This window comes from Ananas comosus, linkage group 4 (genome assembly GCF_001540865.1).
Source record: "Ananas comosus cultivar F153 linkage group 4, ASM154086v1, whole genome shotgun sequence".
NCBI lineage: Eukaryota > Viridiplantae > Streptophyta > Magnoliopsida > Poales > Bromeliaceae > Ananas > Ananas comosus.
The window spans coordinates 574003-591272 of record NC_033624.1 but is presented as its reverse complement, the minus strand read 5'-3'; the positions used below and the strand labels follow the sequence as shown (position 1 = coordinate 591272).

General features: G+C 37.9%; 3 protein-coding genes across 3 annotated transcripts; 1 reads left to right on the top strand and 2 right to left on the bottom strand.

Moving 5' to 3' along the window:
- On the bottom strand, positions 507–7014 carry LOC109708878 (protein REDUCED WALL ACETYLATION 4-like). Its single transcript, XM_020230792.1, has 16 exons — positions 6783–7014; positions 4673–4764; positions 4026–4166; positions 3894–3950; positions 3739–3811; positions 3172–3330; positions 2929–3078; positions 2378–2633; positions 2146–2267; positions 1879–1965; positions 1699–1787; positions 1547–1609; positions 1318–1374; positions 1121–1217; positions 866–1024; positions 507–743 (listed from the first exon to the last, which is right to left on the bottom strand). Exons 1-16 carry the CDS (start codon positions 6813–6815, stop codon positions 735–737), a joined length of 1644 nt encoding a protein of 547 aa, XP_020086381.1. The 5' UTR covers positions 6816–7014; the 3' UTR covers positions 507–734.
- LOC109709204 (pentatricopeptide repeat-containing protein At3g48810) lies at positions 7916–10450 on the top strand. Its single transcript, XM_020231307.1, has one exon. The coding sequence runs from the start codon at positions 8229–8231 to the stop codon at positions 10221–10223; it is 1995 nt and encodes a 664-aa protein (XP_020086896.1). The 5' UTR covers positions 7916–8228; the 3' UTR covers positions 10224–10450.
- LOC109709205 (DUF724 domain-containing protein 3) lies at positions 11025–14430 on the bottom strand. The gene is made up of 4 exons (XM_020231308.1): positions 13786–14430; positions 12803–13219; positions 12192–12608; positions 11025–11345 (listed from the first exon to the last, which is right to left on the bottom strand). The coding sequence occupies exons 1-4, from the start codon at positions 14257–14259 to the stop codon at positions 11331–11333; spliced, it is 1323 nt and encodes a 440-aa protein (XP_020086897.1). The 5' UTR covers positions 14260–14430; the 3' UTR covers positions 11025–11330.

Here is a 17270-nt window from a genome sequence, read left to right as displayed (position 1 = left end):
AAACTAATGAAAGAGAGAAATGAATAAAGATTGGGAGCCAATGATGTAACGAAAAGAAACATAACGCACACGTGCCGAGAAAACGTTTTTGGGTTTAGTGTCTCGCGTCGGACGCGTCGGCGGCAATCAAAACCGAAAACTTTCTATTTTTGGTAAATCCCCGAGACTTTCCAAAAATAGACTTATGATAAGTTTCGGGCGAGGCCCAAAACCGTGCTCAAGCTGTTCAGCCTAGTAAAACATTGGATGAAAGTGCGCGTGGGCCCACCAACGACCAAATTGGTGATCCGGGGCAGCCCAATACGACTCTTGAGTGGCGGGCCTGATCACTCAACCACGGCCTCATGTGTCAGGCCGAGAATTAGCCTATCTTCTATTAAGTGGTTGTTGCGGACTGCCCCAACTTCTCTTTCATAAAATCTATTTTCGGCATGTTTCGTGACTTTCCTAAAATAGAAAGCTTTCAGTTCGGACGTGCATTCCACATGTGCAAAAGAGAGCAATACTTTTTACTCAAACTTTTATTTCTTATAAAGGCATAACAAGGACACCATATATACAATCCAGACATATTTCACCGTAATATCTTAGCCCTAAAGAATGCAATGCTTAGAATCTGCTGGGCTGCTGCATGAACTTTTCCACATTGATATCAATATTGTCTACTAAATTTCTTGCAAATCTGCGCAACGTACCATAATCTCAAGCTTGGTGAACACTGTAAAGTGTAAAATCTATCGAACCTGCATCAAAGCAACAGAGAGAAAATCAAGGAGGCAATATTGCAGTTGATTTGCTAGGGTTGAATTAGCTATCTTATTTCACAAATATTTTTGATGCTGAAATTTGCACGGGGAAAGCATACCAGAATCTTTGGAACATTAAGGACTATGAGCGCTAGGGCGTACAATGTGACTGAGATAGCAAGAGAAGTGATTAGGTTACGCAGGAGGCGCTTGTCATCTCGGCTCGGCACAAATGCCATCTTTAGTGTGTTTGTCAACTCAAAGAGCCTGTAAGAAACCTGCATCAAACAATGAATAAGTGAGCAAGCAGTCCTACACCATGGTCATGCCGATGAATCGGAACATCATCTGATGAAACATTGAGATTCAGGGACCGTAATATATATGGCAGTAGTCAGCATGAAATTCAGCAACGGGTAATTAGGAATAATTGATAGCAGCAACTTTGGCTGTCCGTTAGGCACTCCTGATCTGCAAAATTACAACAAGAGAACTAACTTAACTTTCAATTTGCAAAGAAACGCTCCGATTTTTTTCAAATAACAATAGATAGAGAGAAATTCTGTTGTACCTAAGCCAGATGTGGATCTGGGATATGTACGTCTCTAGTGTTATCTTCCCAAGCCAACTAAGTGGAAAAAACAAAAATAAGATGCTGGTCGAAAATATTAAAATATGTTGCAAAAATATTTTGTCAAAAAGTCAAGTGTGAAATGTCAAAGGGCTCATGCAAAAAAATAAAAAAAATAAAAAAAAATCTGAGACCGATGGTCCTCAATTGCAGTAAAAGCACCACTTACGCGAATAGTGTCAGAGAGCAGCCCCTGAATTTCTGTGTAACGTTCTTCAAGCAGATGTAGACACTTAAAGTTACAAGAGAAGAGTAACATTTTATCAGATTTTAGGATAAAAATTGGCTTATAGGATGCGTAGTAGCGGATGAATGCCTTACCTTATGGGGATCCAGGATGTATAGGGATGATATTTGTTGTAGGTGATTTTGTCCAGCTTGTAAATGTACTCATACCATAGATACCCAGCCTGAGATCAGCAAAAGCATACTTAAAGATATACTGAAGATATCAGACATAAAACTCATCCACAGTAATTAAATAATGTACGAGAAAATTACCACTAATGAAACTGTCACAAGAAGTGTCTTGATTGATATTCTAATCCTTAATTCAGCTTCTTCAAGCTTTTCCATCCACCTCTCCACCTGTAAAAGGCAATTATAGAAAAAGGATTACCAGGATGAGACAAAAATGGCTCCCAACATCAAGCAAGTACAGAATATAAATCCCTCCAATTTACGTAACATATGCACATAAGACATTTTGTTTTAAACATTCATTATATCACAGTACAAGTCTAAAAAGAAAGATATTTCAAAACTTACAGTTGGATGATAATATGCATATATCATTCCCACGATCCAAATGTAACGATCAAGTCCAGATCGAAAATGCCATTCGTGCAAAGGAGGGTATCTCGGTTTAGAAGGATCCGGATCATTGTAACCTGTAAATGGTAGATGAAGTGGATAAGTTAATCCTTTTTCTTTTCCAATAGAAAAGAGGCACTAAGTTATGTAGATGGGATTCCAAAGAAAGCCTTCAGCTATTACAGACCTAGAAGAAATGTTAATGGGCTCCAAACTATGTCAAAGACATTAGGCACCTCCCAGATCAGAATAACAATCAAGAAGCAGGAAGCTATTTTAATTGCAATCACCGATCCAATCTCATTGTATCTGTTTAGAAGTCCAAGTGCACCATATACCATTAGTGTGAAAAGAGTGTGCATTGGGCATATGTAGTACAGCACGTAGTCATTGTTCAGGACAATGCAGCAAAATGCCACAAAGAAGTTAAGGCGCCACATCATCTGCTTGAGAAGGGAGGGAGGTCAGAAGAACTTTACAAAAGAAAAAAAAGGTTTTTATTTTTTTTACATCTCCTTGAAAATATGCTAAATTGCAAAGATACCCCTACAAAGTTGGTAACAGAGGCTTGTGTGCAAATACACAAGGTTTACAAGGGTATGCATACAAATAGTCAAATACCAACTCTGTAGAGGCATTTGTGCAATTTGGTATACCGACAGAGGCATATATGTGGAAAAGATCTCAAAAACTTTTTTTAAAAAAAAAGAATTATAAATGAAGTACTGATGAAGGCACCTGAGCAAATCGTCCAAGACTGAAGTCCTTCCGTACATAGTAATAAGAGAAATTACCAAAACCAGTCATCCACACATAGGCAGCTATAAAAACACGAATAGCATTGTATATCTCTTTTGCATTGAAGTAGTGGTACATCAAAAACAGCACCTGAAAAAGGAAACAGTGGCCAAGGCCAAAAGGAGTTATTGACACTCGAGGTTTATAAAATGTATTTAATATGTTGACACAGATTAAACCAACCTGCATCCAACCCTTCCATTCTTCAGTCTGATGCCTATTCAGATACTGAATAAATTTTCCCGAGAAAGGTGACTTATCTTGGTGGATCTTAAAAGAAGTCATTGCGGCAACAATGATCAGAAGAAAGTAGAGAAAAAGAAAAAGGTCCCGATTATAACTCTGCAAATGAAAATTAGAGTCAAGATCAAACACTTACAATAACTAGGAAAATGACTCTATGAAGAAGTTTACTCACAATAACTAGGAAAATGACTCTATGAAGAAGTTTACAGATATGTAGATAAATAAAGTGAATTAGCCAAACAGTCACGGGCCGCTAACCGAATTTCAACAAATAAATGGCTAGATTTGCTTATAATATCATGGTCAGCAAAGAAGCTAAGTTTCATAGAGCCAAAATATGACAAGATATCTCAACAATTTGATTATTATTCAAAAAACAAATACAACAATAAGTAAACAACGATCAATACTTTAGAGATTTAAGTACAGCAGACTTACATATCCTATAAAACAATGTTCTGCACATTATAAAACAATATTCTATAGATTAGAGCTCAGTAGCACCTTTGTAGACTCTCCAAGTAGATTTGTACGATCGCAAATGTAAAAGTAGACCAAATAACCTCCAAATTCAGATCTAGAAAACAAAAGCCCCAATCAGTCATGTAAGGATAACCTTAACAAGAATCAATGCCTTCAAGAACACCAGATTCACTTACATTGCCCTTAGTGTCAACCGATTCTCTAGCAAAAATGCCTCATCCAACATGAATAGTCTGAGCACATGAGGATTAAAATAAATGTAGAATTTGCCTATAAGTTTTGAATATAATCCAATAAAGTACTCTTACCTACTGAAATGGTGCCATGTAGAAGAAACATCATGAGCTTTAGTAGATGCTGCTTGAAGGCCATCCTCTAATAACAAGGCTCTATCTTCCTTCTCTGTCTCATTATTCATGACAACTGAGTCAAGGTTGGAGTGTCTGGCACTGGATGAGTAAAAGGAAAGGTCAAAAGAATGTCTTGGAAAAATACTAGCGTTATTGTAGTATCGATAGGTTCCATGAAGATGGTGTTACTACAAGTAATTTCAACAACTAGTTCTACTCATGGAACCTTGCTAAATTCAATCGTTACTTGTCAGATAGCCTAGCTCTACTATAAGTTAGATAGTTTATTCATACATCATGCAAGTTTCATTACGTAATTCAAGTCATCAATGAGCCAGTACATCCATCTCCTGGACCATTTTTATGAAGATAGTCAACTGTAGTACATGCATAAAAGTACCTAATTTGCAATATCCCAGGACAATCAAAATGAGATACAGACTGAAGAGGTGCAGTATGAAAGAAAAAGAAACCATCAACAATATCATGTATTGACTATAGTCGTAATGTGCAGCAAACTTGATTGGTTTACAATAGAGAGCAAAAAGCCAGATTTGTAATCATTAACACAACTGAAATTTCCAGATGAAGAGGAGGGGACTTACACTTTATAAGAAGATGAATTTTTCTTATGTTCCAGAAACTCGGAGTATATCCATGCGAAAAAAAGGGGAACAAATCCAAGTAAAAACGACACCTGCATCATTATTCAAAGATAACTTGATTCAGGGGAAAAGAAACAAACCAATTTAGCATTTTTTGTAGAACTCTACTGGTATCAACAAATAAAAGACAGAGCATCCATTCCATAAAGACGGAAAAAAAAATGCCAACAGATAATCAACATTCATGATGATGTTTCTAGAGTGTCAAAACTTCAAAATGAAAAAAAAAAAGAATAACGTAAGGTATTGCTTAGCTTTCAGTCCCTTAATGAATAAGGAACAAAATATTTCATTCAAGTTCTTTTGCCTACTATACAATAGGGGTACAATTTATATTAACCGATCTTTTCAAAAAGAAAGGAAAAAGTATCACAATTACTACCTGCTGGCCTCAGAAAGCGGGGGCCTTAAATTAGCACAATGTTGCAGGCCTCTAATTTCGACTCATTTCACATTCAATCTTGACTAAGTCTATATAATAATCGAGCGAACTTATCATAAGCTAAACAACTATTTTAACGTATACATATTTCAGGAGGGGTTAAAATGGACAGAGATTGCGTACAGAGGGGGGAAGCTATGATTACCTACATGTTCTCCTATCTTCTATCTGCTTCACTGAAAAGTCTAACCCGGAAAGAGATATTTCTGTCTACTCCTTAAAAACTTGACCTAAACCTAAAAACGTTCCATTTACTCTGCTTTTCCATTATATCCAAGATGCCGGATAGTGGCAATGTGCCCAGCATGTGCGTGTATAATTCATCCTAGAGCTAGCAAGCATCGACAAGCTTAGCTCCAATATGATGTTTTTGAGTTTCTTTGTATCACAGCAGTTAAACCAAATATATTCTCAATATCTGAAAAACATAAACTTTATATAAGTATAAGCAAAGTTGCAATCATGACTGACTTGGTAACATCAAACGTTTGATATATATGTATAACCAAAAGACAATTTCATACAATCCAAATTTGTACCCAAACTATGTTACTCTGAAATTTTGTTTGGTTACAACATACATCATGTCAACTGATAATTCAAAGTCCGTCAATAATTAAATTCTGCGAACTTCAATTATTGTTAACATGATAGAAGTTCCTTTATATGCGCTATTACATAATGAGCATCGGGTGCCATTATCATGTGCACAAACCATTCAGCATTGTATAAGGTACTTCTTTAAATCATTAACCTTAGATACTCTGCTTATGGAGATCGCCAATTTTCCATGTAGGTAAAGAGGTGTGTAGTCACCCTCAATGACAGGCTATTACGAAATGGCCCACCTCATCTTTTATTATTTTTTTGTAATTGACGCCCAATTAACTTTTGATCTTTTGGAATTGGGTGGTTTTGCTCAATTGAATTGGGATTTTATCAAATTTATCGACGATATAGACAAATTTAGTGGTTTTAATTGCTTTATAGTCAAAAAAAAAAAACTAATAGCCAATAGAGCCATTAAACTTAGCAAATTTTTTATCTTAACTAACTAGGATAACTCAAATTAAAAGTAAAAGAAGTTTACATGAGTATCAATAAAAAAAAAAGTAAAGTTGAGGTCCTTAAGCTGAGGGAGTCTGGTGCATTTTTACCGTTCTATACTTTTCTCCCTAGTCCAAGATAGAAGTGGCGACACAAGAATAACAATACCAATTTATGGCTCAATTTCTATACGTTTCAGTAGAACCTAGATGCTCCTCGTTCGCTGAAACCCTAGATGAATCACTACATGTTTAAGAAAGCTCCAACGTTTACTATCTTAAATTTGCTCTATAAGTTTGTGAAATCGAAGGACAAACGCTGCAACTACAGATCATTAGATCATGTTTTGCAAACAATTTCCTAAACTTCGATATCTATAACCAAATCGAATAATCTCTAACTGAGTTCGCTACTATTTTCTCGTTCATTCTAAGAGTAGCAACAAAAAAAAAACCAAAACAAAACAAGTCGACATGGATCTAAAACTGCGAATAACAATTCCGAAAACACAAGAGATCTACATATAGAAAAATGTTTCGATCTCCGAGCATTTCCCCTTACCTGGCCCGGAGTAATCGGTCGCGAAACCTCCATGGCGATCGAAGAACGGGGAGCCTACGAGTGGAGGAGCTCCAAAACCACGAGCGTTACGTAGATCGCTACGTCGAGGGTCGATGGGGGAAAACCCTAGTTTCTGAAACGAGAGAAGAGAGCGCGCGCGCGAGAGAGAGAGAGAGAGAGAGTGGTACGGAAATTAAGCGCGGTTCTTGATATGGTTTTTTCGATTTTAAAGCGGTTGAGCGAGCGATGGAAGAGAACGTGAGTATTTTTGAGGGACCGACAAATGTGACTCTTTTTAAGGACCCAGAGGGACCCGCACTCAAAAATATATTATTGGGTAGCGCAAGATAATGCCACGTCTTAGGCTCTATAATATTTAAATTAATTATTATTGCCACGGTAAGCGATTACCGAGATGCCACCGTCGTTCGCACCCGGCCCAACTGATTCCCTGCACGTGGCATGCACGTGACATGGAGGAGTGTGTAGATGTCGAGACAACGCAATTACTGCCTTTTTGGAGCAGCGCTCTTGACTGCATGTTTTCAGAAGCTAGTGCAGTGAAAACAGAAGTACACAGATGATGATTCAAATGCCACGAAGAATGTGTGTATATATATATATAAATAATAAGTAATTTCACACTACTGGTCATTAAGTTTATTCATTGTAAAGATAGCTCTAAGTTGTAGCAAGTAAATGATCACCATGCTTATTTTACTTGGTCACTGTGGTTCAATTATATTTATTTAAATTGGTAGATTGTATTATTCTGTACAAAATAGTCCGAAACAATATGACGATTGAATTAATAAAACTGCATTCGGTGCGACAAATAGAATCAGCTGCTAAATCATCCCCCGGCCATCAGAAAGTTAAATAGAATTTGGCTGGTATAAGAGTAATAAAACGAGATTGAAGTTTGTGAAAGTCTTCATTTTTAAGTAAAGTGACAAATGGGATAATTTACGCTAATAACAGCCGTAGGGACTCGTAAGCTGCGAATGGGCCGGGCCTATAATTATCCGTATTGGGCCGGACCTAATACTACCGGGTCGGACCCAAGCCCCAATCCCATCCATCTTCGTTTTCACCTTGCCCCTCTACTAGGGTTTCGTCGCCCTTGTCCGAGACGTTAACCCCCTCCGACGCGAGATTTCTAGGATACGTGATTCGATCTAGAGAATACTTTGTTTTTTCGTTTGTTGTGTCGTTGGAACCCTAGATATCGTTCGAATTGGGGTCTGATAGCATCTGGATGATTAGTATTTGATTCTCGGCGCTAATTTGTGCCCAACGATCAATCCATGTGAAGCGTTGCAAAAGATCGATCTTTTTGGATGAAAACAGTGTGCTTCAGTGACAAATTATGATCTCGAAGAGTATGGTTGATGATTGTTTTGGGTTGACACTGAATCATTCACAAATTCTACACCATTTCTTATCATGTATTTGAAAGAGGGTCGCTTGTTACTGTCGAGGGCCCGAAACTCCAAAGTTCCAATCTTTCTCAGCATGAACTTGATCTCCGAGCAAGGACAAGTCGGTATTCCGAATGCAACTCCGATGAGAGAGATTGATGTTCTGAAGAGGATTCGAAATGAGCGCGACATTGTTGTGGCCGTAGAGTTCTTCAAATCGCTTCCTCACTCGAAAGCTTTCGAGCACACGCCCCGCACTTACCAATTGATGATAGAGAAACTGGCGAGAGAGAACGAGATGGATTCTGTTCAATACCTACTTCAGCAAATGAAGCTGGAAGGAATGGTTTGCTCGGAGGAGACCTTCGTCGCCGTCATAAATTCCTATGCTCGAATCGGATCGGCTGAGCAAGCCCTAAAGACGTTTTATCGAATCCATGATTTGGGTTGCAGGCCGACGGTGAGAATCTACAACCATCTTTTGGATGCGCTGCTTAAAGAGAACAAGTTTGGCATGATCAGTCCGATCTATAGTAATATGAAGAAAGATGGAATGGAACCCAATGTGTTTACTTACAACATCCTGATCAAAGCTCTGTGCCAAAACGATCGAGTGGATGCCGCTCAGAATCTTCTTGTGGAGATGTCGAGTAAAGGGCACTGTCCAGATGAGGTTAGCTACACGACAATAGTATCCGCTCTTTGTAATTCTGGTAAATCGAGCGAAGCTAAACAGCTTGTAATGAGGATTACTCCTTTTTCGCCTTGTTACAATGCTCTAATTGATGGGATGTGTAGAGAATTTAGAATACAAGATGCTGTTTCTTTGGTGGATGAAATGGTGGATCGGCGTGTAGGCCTTAATTCGGTTACCTATACTGCTATAGTAAATGCACTTTGTAAGAAAGGGGACTTGAAGATGGCTTGTGCTGTTCTTGCACAAATGCTTAAAAGAGGTTGTTGTCCTAATGTCATTACTTTCACCGTATTGATGAAAGGGTTTTTTGATGAAGGTAGAGTATCCGAAGCTCTCGAAATCTGGAATTGGATGATAGAAGAAAAATGGGTACCTAATGTTGTCGCATACAATGTTATGATCCATGGTCTTTGCAATAATGAGAATCTGGAGAAAGCCTTATTATTCTTTAGAGAAATGGAACAAAATGGTTTCCCTCCAAATGTTCGAACTTACTGTACTCTTATTGATGGCTTCTCAAAAGCGGGAGAAGTAGAAGGTGCTGTATGTATGTGGAACAACATGATGAATAGCGGTTGCAAGCCTAATGTCGTTGTGTATACAAGTATGGTGGATGTATTTTGTCGGAAGTTCATGTTTAATCATGCCCATAACCTTATCAGGAACATGACGTCCGAAAATTGCCCTCCAAATACAGCGACATTTAACGTGTTGATCAAAGGTCTCTGTAACTGTGGCAGGGTAGGCTCGGCTCTAAGTATATTGGATGAGATGAGAAAATATGGGTGTTCGCCGGACACTACGACCTATAATAAGTTGCTTCATGGGGTTTACCAAGAAGGAAACTACAAAGAAGCCTTTCAACTGGCGAATGAGATGCTAGATTGCGGATTTGAGTTGAACTTAGTAACGTATAACACGATGATACTTGGCCTTTGCCGGTTGAACATGACCAACGAAGCTTTACTATTAATGGGGAAAATGACAGTTCACGGAGTTGTACCCGACTCGCTTACCTATAATACAATTCTTAACGCCTATTGTAAAGAAGGTAGAGTTAGGGATGCAGCTCGGCTTTTAGGCGGAATGGTTTCAACAAGCAGTTCACGAGATGTAGTTGCGTATACTACTTTAATTTCCGGCCTTTGCAATCAACAGAGAATACAAGATGCAATGGTTTATCTCTTAAAGATGTTATATGAAGGCATTTGCCCAAATGTTGCCACATGGAAAGTGTTAGTGCGTGGTGTATTTGTTGAGTTGGGTGTTCCTGGGTTAGATAAGATTGTAGAAGATATCCTAGCGGAAGGACGATGGGAATAGTGGCATGAACATTGGGAATTTTTCTGTTTGTCCTTCCTTTAGATAATCAGTGAAACCTTTAAGATTCAAAATGCTATATTGCCGCTGGGATGAATTGGCATTTTGTACCAATTGTTGCGGCTTGATTAACGTGCCTTTTTAAATACACTTGCTTTACATGAGCTCGGAAACAGCAATGTACACCTGTTGTACTTGTATAGAAATAATAGTAATTGATTAATATCCAAGGAAGCTAAACTCATCGTATAATTTTAACTTGCTTTACATTGATGATCTATTTCTTTTATTTTGTTTTGTAAATAAATATCTATTCCATTCGTTTTGTAATCTTTTATTTTGGAAACAAAGATCTATTTCATTCGTTTGTAAAGCATGGATGCTATTACAGAGCTCCTGAGGATCATTTAAGATGGCATTACATTATACTATAGCAATCTTTTTCCCAAGACTTTTTGTGCCAATGTCAATTCCAGCATTTCTTCCGCCATGATTCATGATTCAAACTAAATTTTCCGCTCAAAATGAGAATACATTTGGATAAAATACTACATGACAGGATCAAACTGTAGGAACATCTAACCAAAATTATTACGCCTCAGGCACTTACTGTTGTTTTTTTTTGCTTTTATAAACACAATGTAATTGGGTGTTTAAACTAATACAACAAAAGGCAAACTAAAACAAGCTTATCCACCCTAAAAGTAAAATATTTTTATTGCAACAAGTTGTTGCTGAGATTTAATAAACAGCTGTACTCGAACAGTACACATAAAAACTCAAGCCAGATCAAAACGATTTCACTAGAGAGTAAAAGACAGAAGCCGGGTGCATTCATTCCTGTGTTCTACAACTTGTAGATTAGCATGGTAGTACCAATTGGATCAAACTATTTACAATCAATCCACTAGAAAGAACATACCATGGCCAACCATTTAAGGCTGTGCAATTCATGAACACAGGCAAAACTTCTATACGACCATCGGCCACTACAAGCTTACTACCCTCTCTCTTTGGGCGGCCTGAGTATACTGAAGAGTAGCATACTGCCGAAACTGTAGATTTGCCTCCCAGCAGACAAACTTCAGAAAAAAAAGAGAAAAGAACTGCTCACAACTCCAGTGCCTGTCAAAAATCACAAAATTCTCGTCAACATTAGCAGCAGATTATCTTGCAGAAGCATATATGAAAACAATACAATAAGCTGGAAGTACTCAGGCAAGAGAGCTTGAAGGCTAAATTTTTGCTATTTAACTGCTTATTGTAGCTGCTGTTAGACAAAATAAAAGTTCCTCTGTTTTAACTGGAGCATCATAATAATTAACTAGCTTACAGCCTTAGAGCTTAAAATATTTATTACCAATGAAATTCGCTTCATAAAGATGTAGCATACAAGATTACATCAGATGAGAACATAAAAGTAGATAGAACTAAATAAAAACTGATAAAAATTGTGAGCTAACACCTTCAGAAACCCAATGGCTCGTGTTACAATTACAATACACTTCAACTATAACTAAATATATATATATATATATATATATATATATATATGAACGTCAGACATGAAAATTCTACAAGAAATTCCATGTTGCTTCATAAATCAAACAAATTTGAAGCAGTACAAAGGCACAGAAATATCCGTTTCCAACACAATTCACTTCAATTATAGGAACAAGAAGTCATAGATATGTTGAACTTGAATGACAAAAAAAAGAAAAACAAAAACTGAAGAAGCTATATTAAATCAATAGCACCATAGTGGAATAGCATAATTCACATTTGTCTAGATCTGTCAAAACAAAGACAAATAAAAAAATAAATGTCATAAACAATATATTATAATCGCCAATAAATCAAAACGTAACAGCTAGATGTCTCACTTCCCATTTTTCCTAAATTAGATTAAGATATTAAAAAAAAACTCTAGCAATTAAATCAATAGGCAAAAAATGACTATATAATACATACACTTGAAGTCCGCAGCCATCGTCCGTCAACCCATTCATGGTGAAGCCTGATATGCTCAACTCCGAATTCCATCTCTTCTTTCCAAGGCCGGAAATAAACCATATACCTCGAACAACTCAGAACCTTTGATACGACTCCGACCCACCAGCCGTCATTGTAGAATGCATCAACTTCTTCGAGTAATTTGATTGGTCCAGCTGTACGGGTGTTGGGTGGGGTTGGTCTGATATGGCAAAAATCTATGGTCTCTCTCAGAGGCTTAGTTTCATCATCTGCTCTCAAATTTTCGTACTCCACAAGAAATTTTGTTCCAATCGGCTTAACAACAGTTGCAGCAAACCAAGCTCCACCGAAACCTTCCTCGTCACTGCTAACCTCCACCTTCGTCCCCTTCCGAAATGTTGCTTCCAGCAATTTCTGAAATTGTTTTAAATAAATCAGAAGAGGAAGAGAAGCAGCGTTTCTATATTACTAGTCCGAACTTGGCCGAATGATAAACTATTACATATGTAATGAACAAATCATGTCGACAAACACCGTGCTTATGAGACAAACTATTAATAGTTGAAAGCCAACAAAAAAGGAAAGATCTTACATGAAATTGTTCTAACCTTTGATTCCAGAATCCATTGCTCATCTACCCAATTATATCGGAGCCTCAGCTTTGCCTGGCTAAATTTCATCTCCTTGTCCCAATGCATGGACTTAACGGTATACAGAGAACTCAGATTAGTCTTAGTGATTACTCCAGGCCACCAGCCATTATCATGAAAAGCTTCAACCTCGTCATGAAGGCAAAAATTGACACATGATGAATGCGGCGGACAAGGCCTGATGTGCTGCAAACCAACAATTTCAGATAGCACTTTTCTACCACCATCATATCTCAAATTCTGGTACTCAACCAGGAAGTTGTTCTTCCAAATTGGCTTAGAAACTACAGCAGGAAACCAAGCAATAGGCATGTTCTCTTTCAAACAAGCAACTTCAACTTGAGTTCCTTTCTCATACATTGTATTAGGAATTCCCTGCACAAGAAGACAAACATATTTAGTGTTAAATACCTTTCCAAAGAAAATAAGAAGTGTGTGATAGACAACTCAAAACAGTGGACAATATCAAGAAAAACAACCTTCAATTTTTAAGAGACGACTCCTTGTTTTGATTACAAAATCTGGTTTTAAGCAGAAACATGTCGAATGAAACCCAGCTATGTAACACTCACGAATCTCCAAATAAAGCATCATAACAAACACCATTAAGTTATAATCCGCTTAGAAGATCACTTCCCATGATAAAATCCAACCATTTGTCGTACTGAAGCAGTATGTGTGTACCAACACGCATTCATGTCCTCGTAAACAAAAGAAGGAAACATACAATGTGAAAATTGTAAATAATACTAGCAATAAAACGAAAGGACATATGGATTTCATGAAAACCCTACCCAAGAGCTTAGCACGCAGATGACATATAAGATCACTATTCTAAACTCAACTTAACTTAAAGCCCAATAAAGACTCAAGCATAACTCGGAAAGATCCGTATAAATGTGAAGAGCGCAAGATGAGGGAGAAGAAGGGTGCAATAGTACCGTCCACTGGGGCAAAACCCACTTCCCCTCGACCCACTCCTGATGAACCCTAACCCGATCGAGCTCGCACTCCAGCGTCTCCCTCGACGCCGGGAAGGAGACGACGACGCTCCTCCTCCCCCTCCCCATCGCCGCAGCCGCAGCCGCCGCCACCCCGACCCACCACGCGTCGTTGTGGAGCACGTCCACGGCCTGGTGGAGCGCGAATCTCGATGCGGCCGAGGGAGGCGGGCGGGGTCGCACGTGGCGCGCGTCGACGGTCTCCCGGAGCGGCCGGGGAAGGCCGGAGCCGCCGCCGGGGTCGTCGTCGGCGACGAGGGAGTCGTCGGCGACGAGGGAGTCGTACTCGACGGTGTAGCGGCGGAGCTTCGGCATGGAGCGGACGACGCGGGCCTCGAAGTAGGCGCCGCGGAAGCCCTCCTCGTCGCTGCTCACCTCCACCTCGTCCCCCGTCCTGAAGCCCCCCGGCCCCATGGATCTCCTCCTCCGTCAATGGCGATCCCCGCCCTTCTTCATCTTCGTCTAGGCTTTGCTCAGGGTTTTGTCGTGCAGTGTATTTGGCGGGAGGAGTAAAGAAACTACTGAAGAACGGAGGTCGCTGCCATTTACAGACGAGGAAGATGAACGGAGCATTTGTTCGCAATCCTCTGTGGGTGGTTGTGTGATGCTGTGATACAAAAGGACAAAAAGTTTGGTTGATTGTGTGGTCACCGCAGGGTGAGTTTAAACCCACCATGCAACAACTAGCAAGTATCACCGCTATTCAATAATCAAGAGGAACTGAGGAAGGATATCAACTGATTATAAAGCTGCTCTTTTTTTTTTTGTTTTTCTCTTATAACTATCTTTTTTTAAAAAAAAAATATTTATTCAATAAAAATAGATTTATATTTTTACATAAAAATTATTAAAAAAATTTATTAAAAATTACAAGGTATAGATTCAAATTATTCTAACATAAAAAATAACAAAAAGTATAAAAATAATAATAAAAGTAATCTAATATAAGCTTTCAATAAGTCTACTATATTATATAAAGTTATGTTTATTTTTTTGACTATTTAGTTAATGCATTTTGATAATTTTATTAGATTTTATTTAAAATAATAGATATGTTAATAATAATATAGACATTGGCGATAAAAAATAATACAAAAATGTATAAATATAAATATAAACATAAAATACTATATAAAGATTTAATAAAATATAATAATAATATTATAGTGTCTGAAAAAAAAATAAATATAATAAATAAAGCTAACACTATTTAAAGTATACTTTCCATTGCCATGGGCCATGGGCCTTGCGGTCACTTTACCGGGCTTTGTAGGCGACACAATTGATGTTAACGCTCTCTGTGTGTTTACGTCACCAACATTATAAAGACAGTCAAAATCGGTCAACTACTCTTTAACGGAAAAAACAAGTTATCCATTGGGACTCTTTATAACTTTCCAGTGAACGGAAAAAACAAGTTATCCATTGGGACTCTTTATAACTTTCCAGTTTCACTGACAGCGTCAGTTGCAAAATATTTGATAATTAATTTTGAAGATTTTAAATTTGAATCATAATTGATTTATATTTTTAGTTATATTATTTTTTTTATATTTTTATGTAACGAAAAACTCCAAACATGTCCCCACTGATACAAACAACTACGTGTAAACATATGAACCCTCATCTGGATAAATTACATGACAGTTCTCACTTGATCTCTATTCTCATAATCTTTATAATTGAACTCTCAATATGTGTTGTTTACATAAAATCGGAAGATGTATTAGGCCTTTGAGTGAATAAACTAATAAAAATTAAGAGCCCAATTCCAAAAACATAATGTTGTACCTGCAAATATACAAAATAAAAGTATTTGACGGTTTTGATTGAGTCGACCAAAAAATTTTACGAGGATTGATTCACTCGGTAAATTACCGTACAAAACTAAGGCCAAACATCAAGTGCCCCTCCTCTTCAAACTCAGGCCCAAGCCTAATACTCCGCTCTTCAAAACCCTGATTGGGCGGCCCACATGACGGCCCAATTTGGCTTGCGCTTCATCATCGTCAACCTAATTGGGCCCTTTGAAACCTCAGCCTACAAGCCCCAAGCACAATATTCTCTGACTTTAATTTCTTTTTCTTTTTTTTTTCTTGTCCCTGAATACACGAACAGTATGCATATTTATGATTGTCTAATGTTTAGTTAGTAATTGATATAATATTTGATAATATAGTTATTAAAAGACTTAATAACCCATCATAAATCAAGTAAGTAAAATATTTCACGCGCCATTCATGAATTAGGCCTTCCATCTTTTCCAACTTAAAAATGATAAGATATAGAAAAAATTACACGAGGGATTTTGATTTGCACGATGCATTTATATTTCATTAACCAAATAACTACAAAACGTTTCTTCAAACGTTTGCTAAACTATGGAAACTTTCCTAATTTTATTACTGATGAATTTAACCTGAATGCAGAATTTCTGGCTACTGAGTAGCTCCAGCTCCTCCTCAGGCTCTACAATTGTTACGAAATAGCGAGGTCCGCCAATTGGAAATTCACTATCTCAAATAGTGGATTAAGAACACCATTAGCCTAATATCATATCAAACTAGAGAAGAAGAATAAGAACAATGAAGAACAAGAGATAATTTTCTCTTAATTTAAAATAAAAAAATTCTCACACACATAAGTTAAATTTAAAAGGTGGTGAAAATATAATTAACAAAGTTCATATGTTTTCATAAATGCATGCATGCTACTCACATAAACAAATTAAAAGAATTGGTGGGTTTAAAAGATTAGCTAGCTCTTAAGTCAAGGGTAGAAATGAAAAAAGATTATATTTATGAATGTTGGTTGAAAGGTGGAAGGTGTAGATGAAAATCAAAATGTATGTATAGATAGTTTTTGGACTATATGAATAGCATGAATAAGTTATGAAAATACATACAAAAACATAAATAAAATAAAAGATAAAAGTTTACTTTAAAATGTACCAACAACAAGCCGGTGCTCGTCCTTGGCCACTTTTCGACGAATGCACTGAGAAACCTGGGAGGAGGAAGCTTTCACTTGGCTCGACAAGCAACAAACCCGGGTCGGTTGTCTACGTTGCATGCGGAAGCGAGCTTTTATTTAAGCTGAGAGCGCGCTTACGACTGGCCCATGGGCTAGAACTCTCGGGCCCTACCATTCATTTGGGCCTTAAGGAGCCCTATATGGAGAAAAGCCCAAAGGAATTGCGGAGGATTTAGGATATTGGGCGATGAATCCGAAGGAGGGTTTTTGACCCACTGTGGGTCGAACTTAATTCCGGAGGCCCTTCAATTTGGGCTTGTCAACGACGAAGGGCTCAACGCACGGCTTTTGGCGTCGAAGATAAACGGGGTGGAGATCCCGAGGAACGATGGGGATAGACTTTGGCTGGTGATGACGTGGCAAGCACTGTACGATTGGTGACCGGACCGACG

Bases quoted from the DNA above. Each gene is read 5' to 3' on its own strand.
- LOC109708878 (XM_020230792.1), bottom strand. From the start codon at position 6,815: ATGGAGGTTTCGCGACCGATTACTCCGGGCCAG. The intron at 3,951-4,025 runs GTAAGAGTACTT...TCATGTGCTCAG, and splicing joins ACATGGCACCATTTCAGTAG to ACTATTCATGTTGGATGAGG. The intron at 1,610-1,698 runs GTAAGGCATTCA...TGTAACTTTAAG, and splicing joins ACATCCTGGATCCCCATAAG to TGTCTACATCTGCTTGAAGA.
- LOC109709204 (XM_020231307.1), top strand. From the start codon at position 8,229: ATGTATTTGAAAGAGGGTCGCTTGTTACTGTCGAGGGCCCGAAACTCC.
- LOC109709205 (XM_020231308.1), bottom strand. From the start codon at position 14,259: ATGGGGCCGGGGGGCTTCAGGACGGGGGACGAGGTGGAGGTGAGCAGC. The intron at 13,220-13,785 runs GTACTATTGCAC...CTTCTTGTGCAG, and splicing joins GGGTTTTGCCCCAGTGGACG to GGAATTCCTAATACAATGTA. The intron at 12,609-12,802 runs GTTAGAACAATT...AAACAATTTCAG, and splicing joins AATGGATTCTGGAATCAAAG to AAATTGCTGGAAGCAACATT.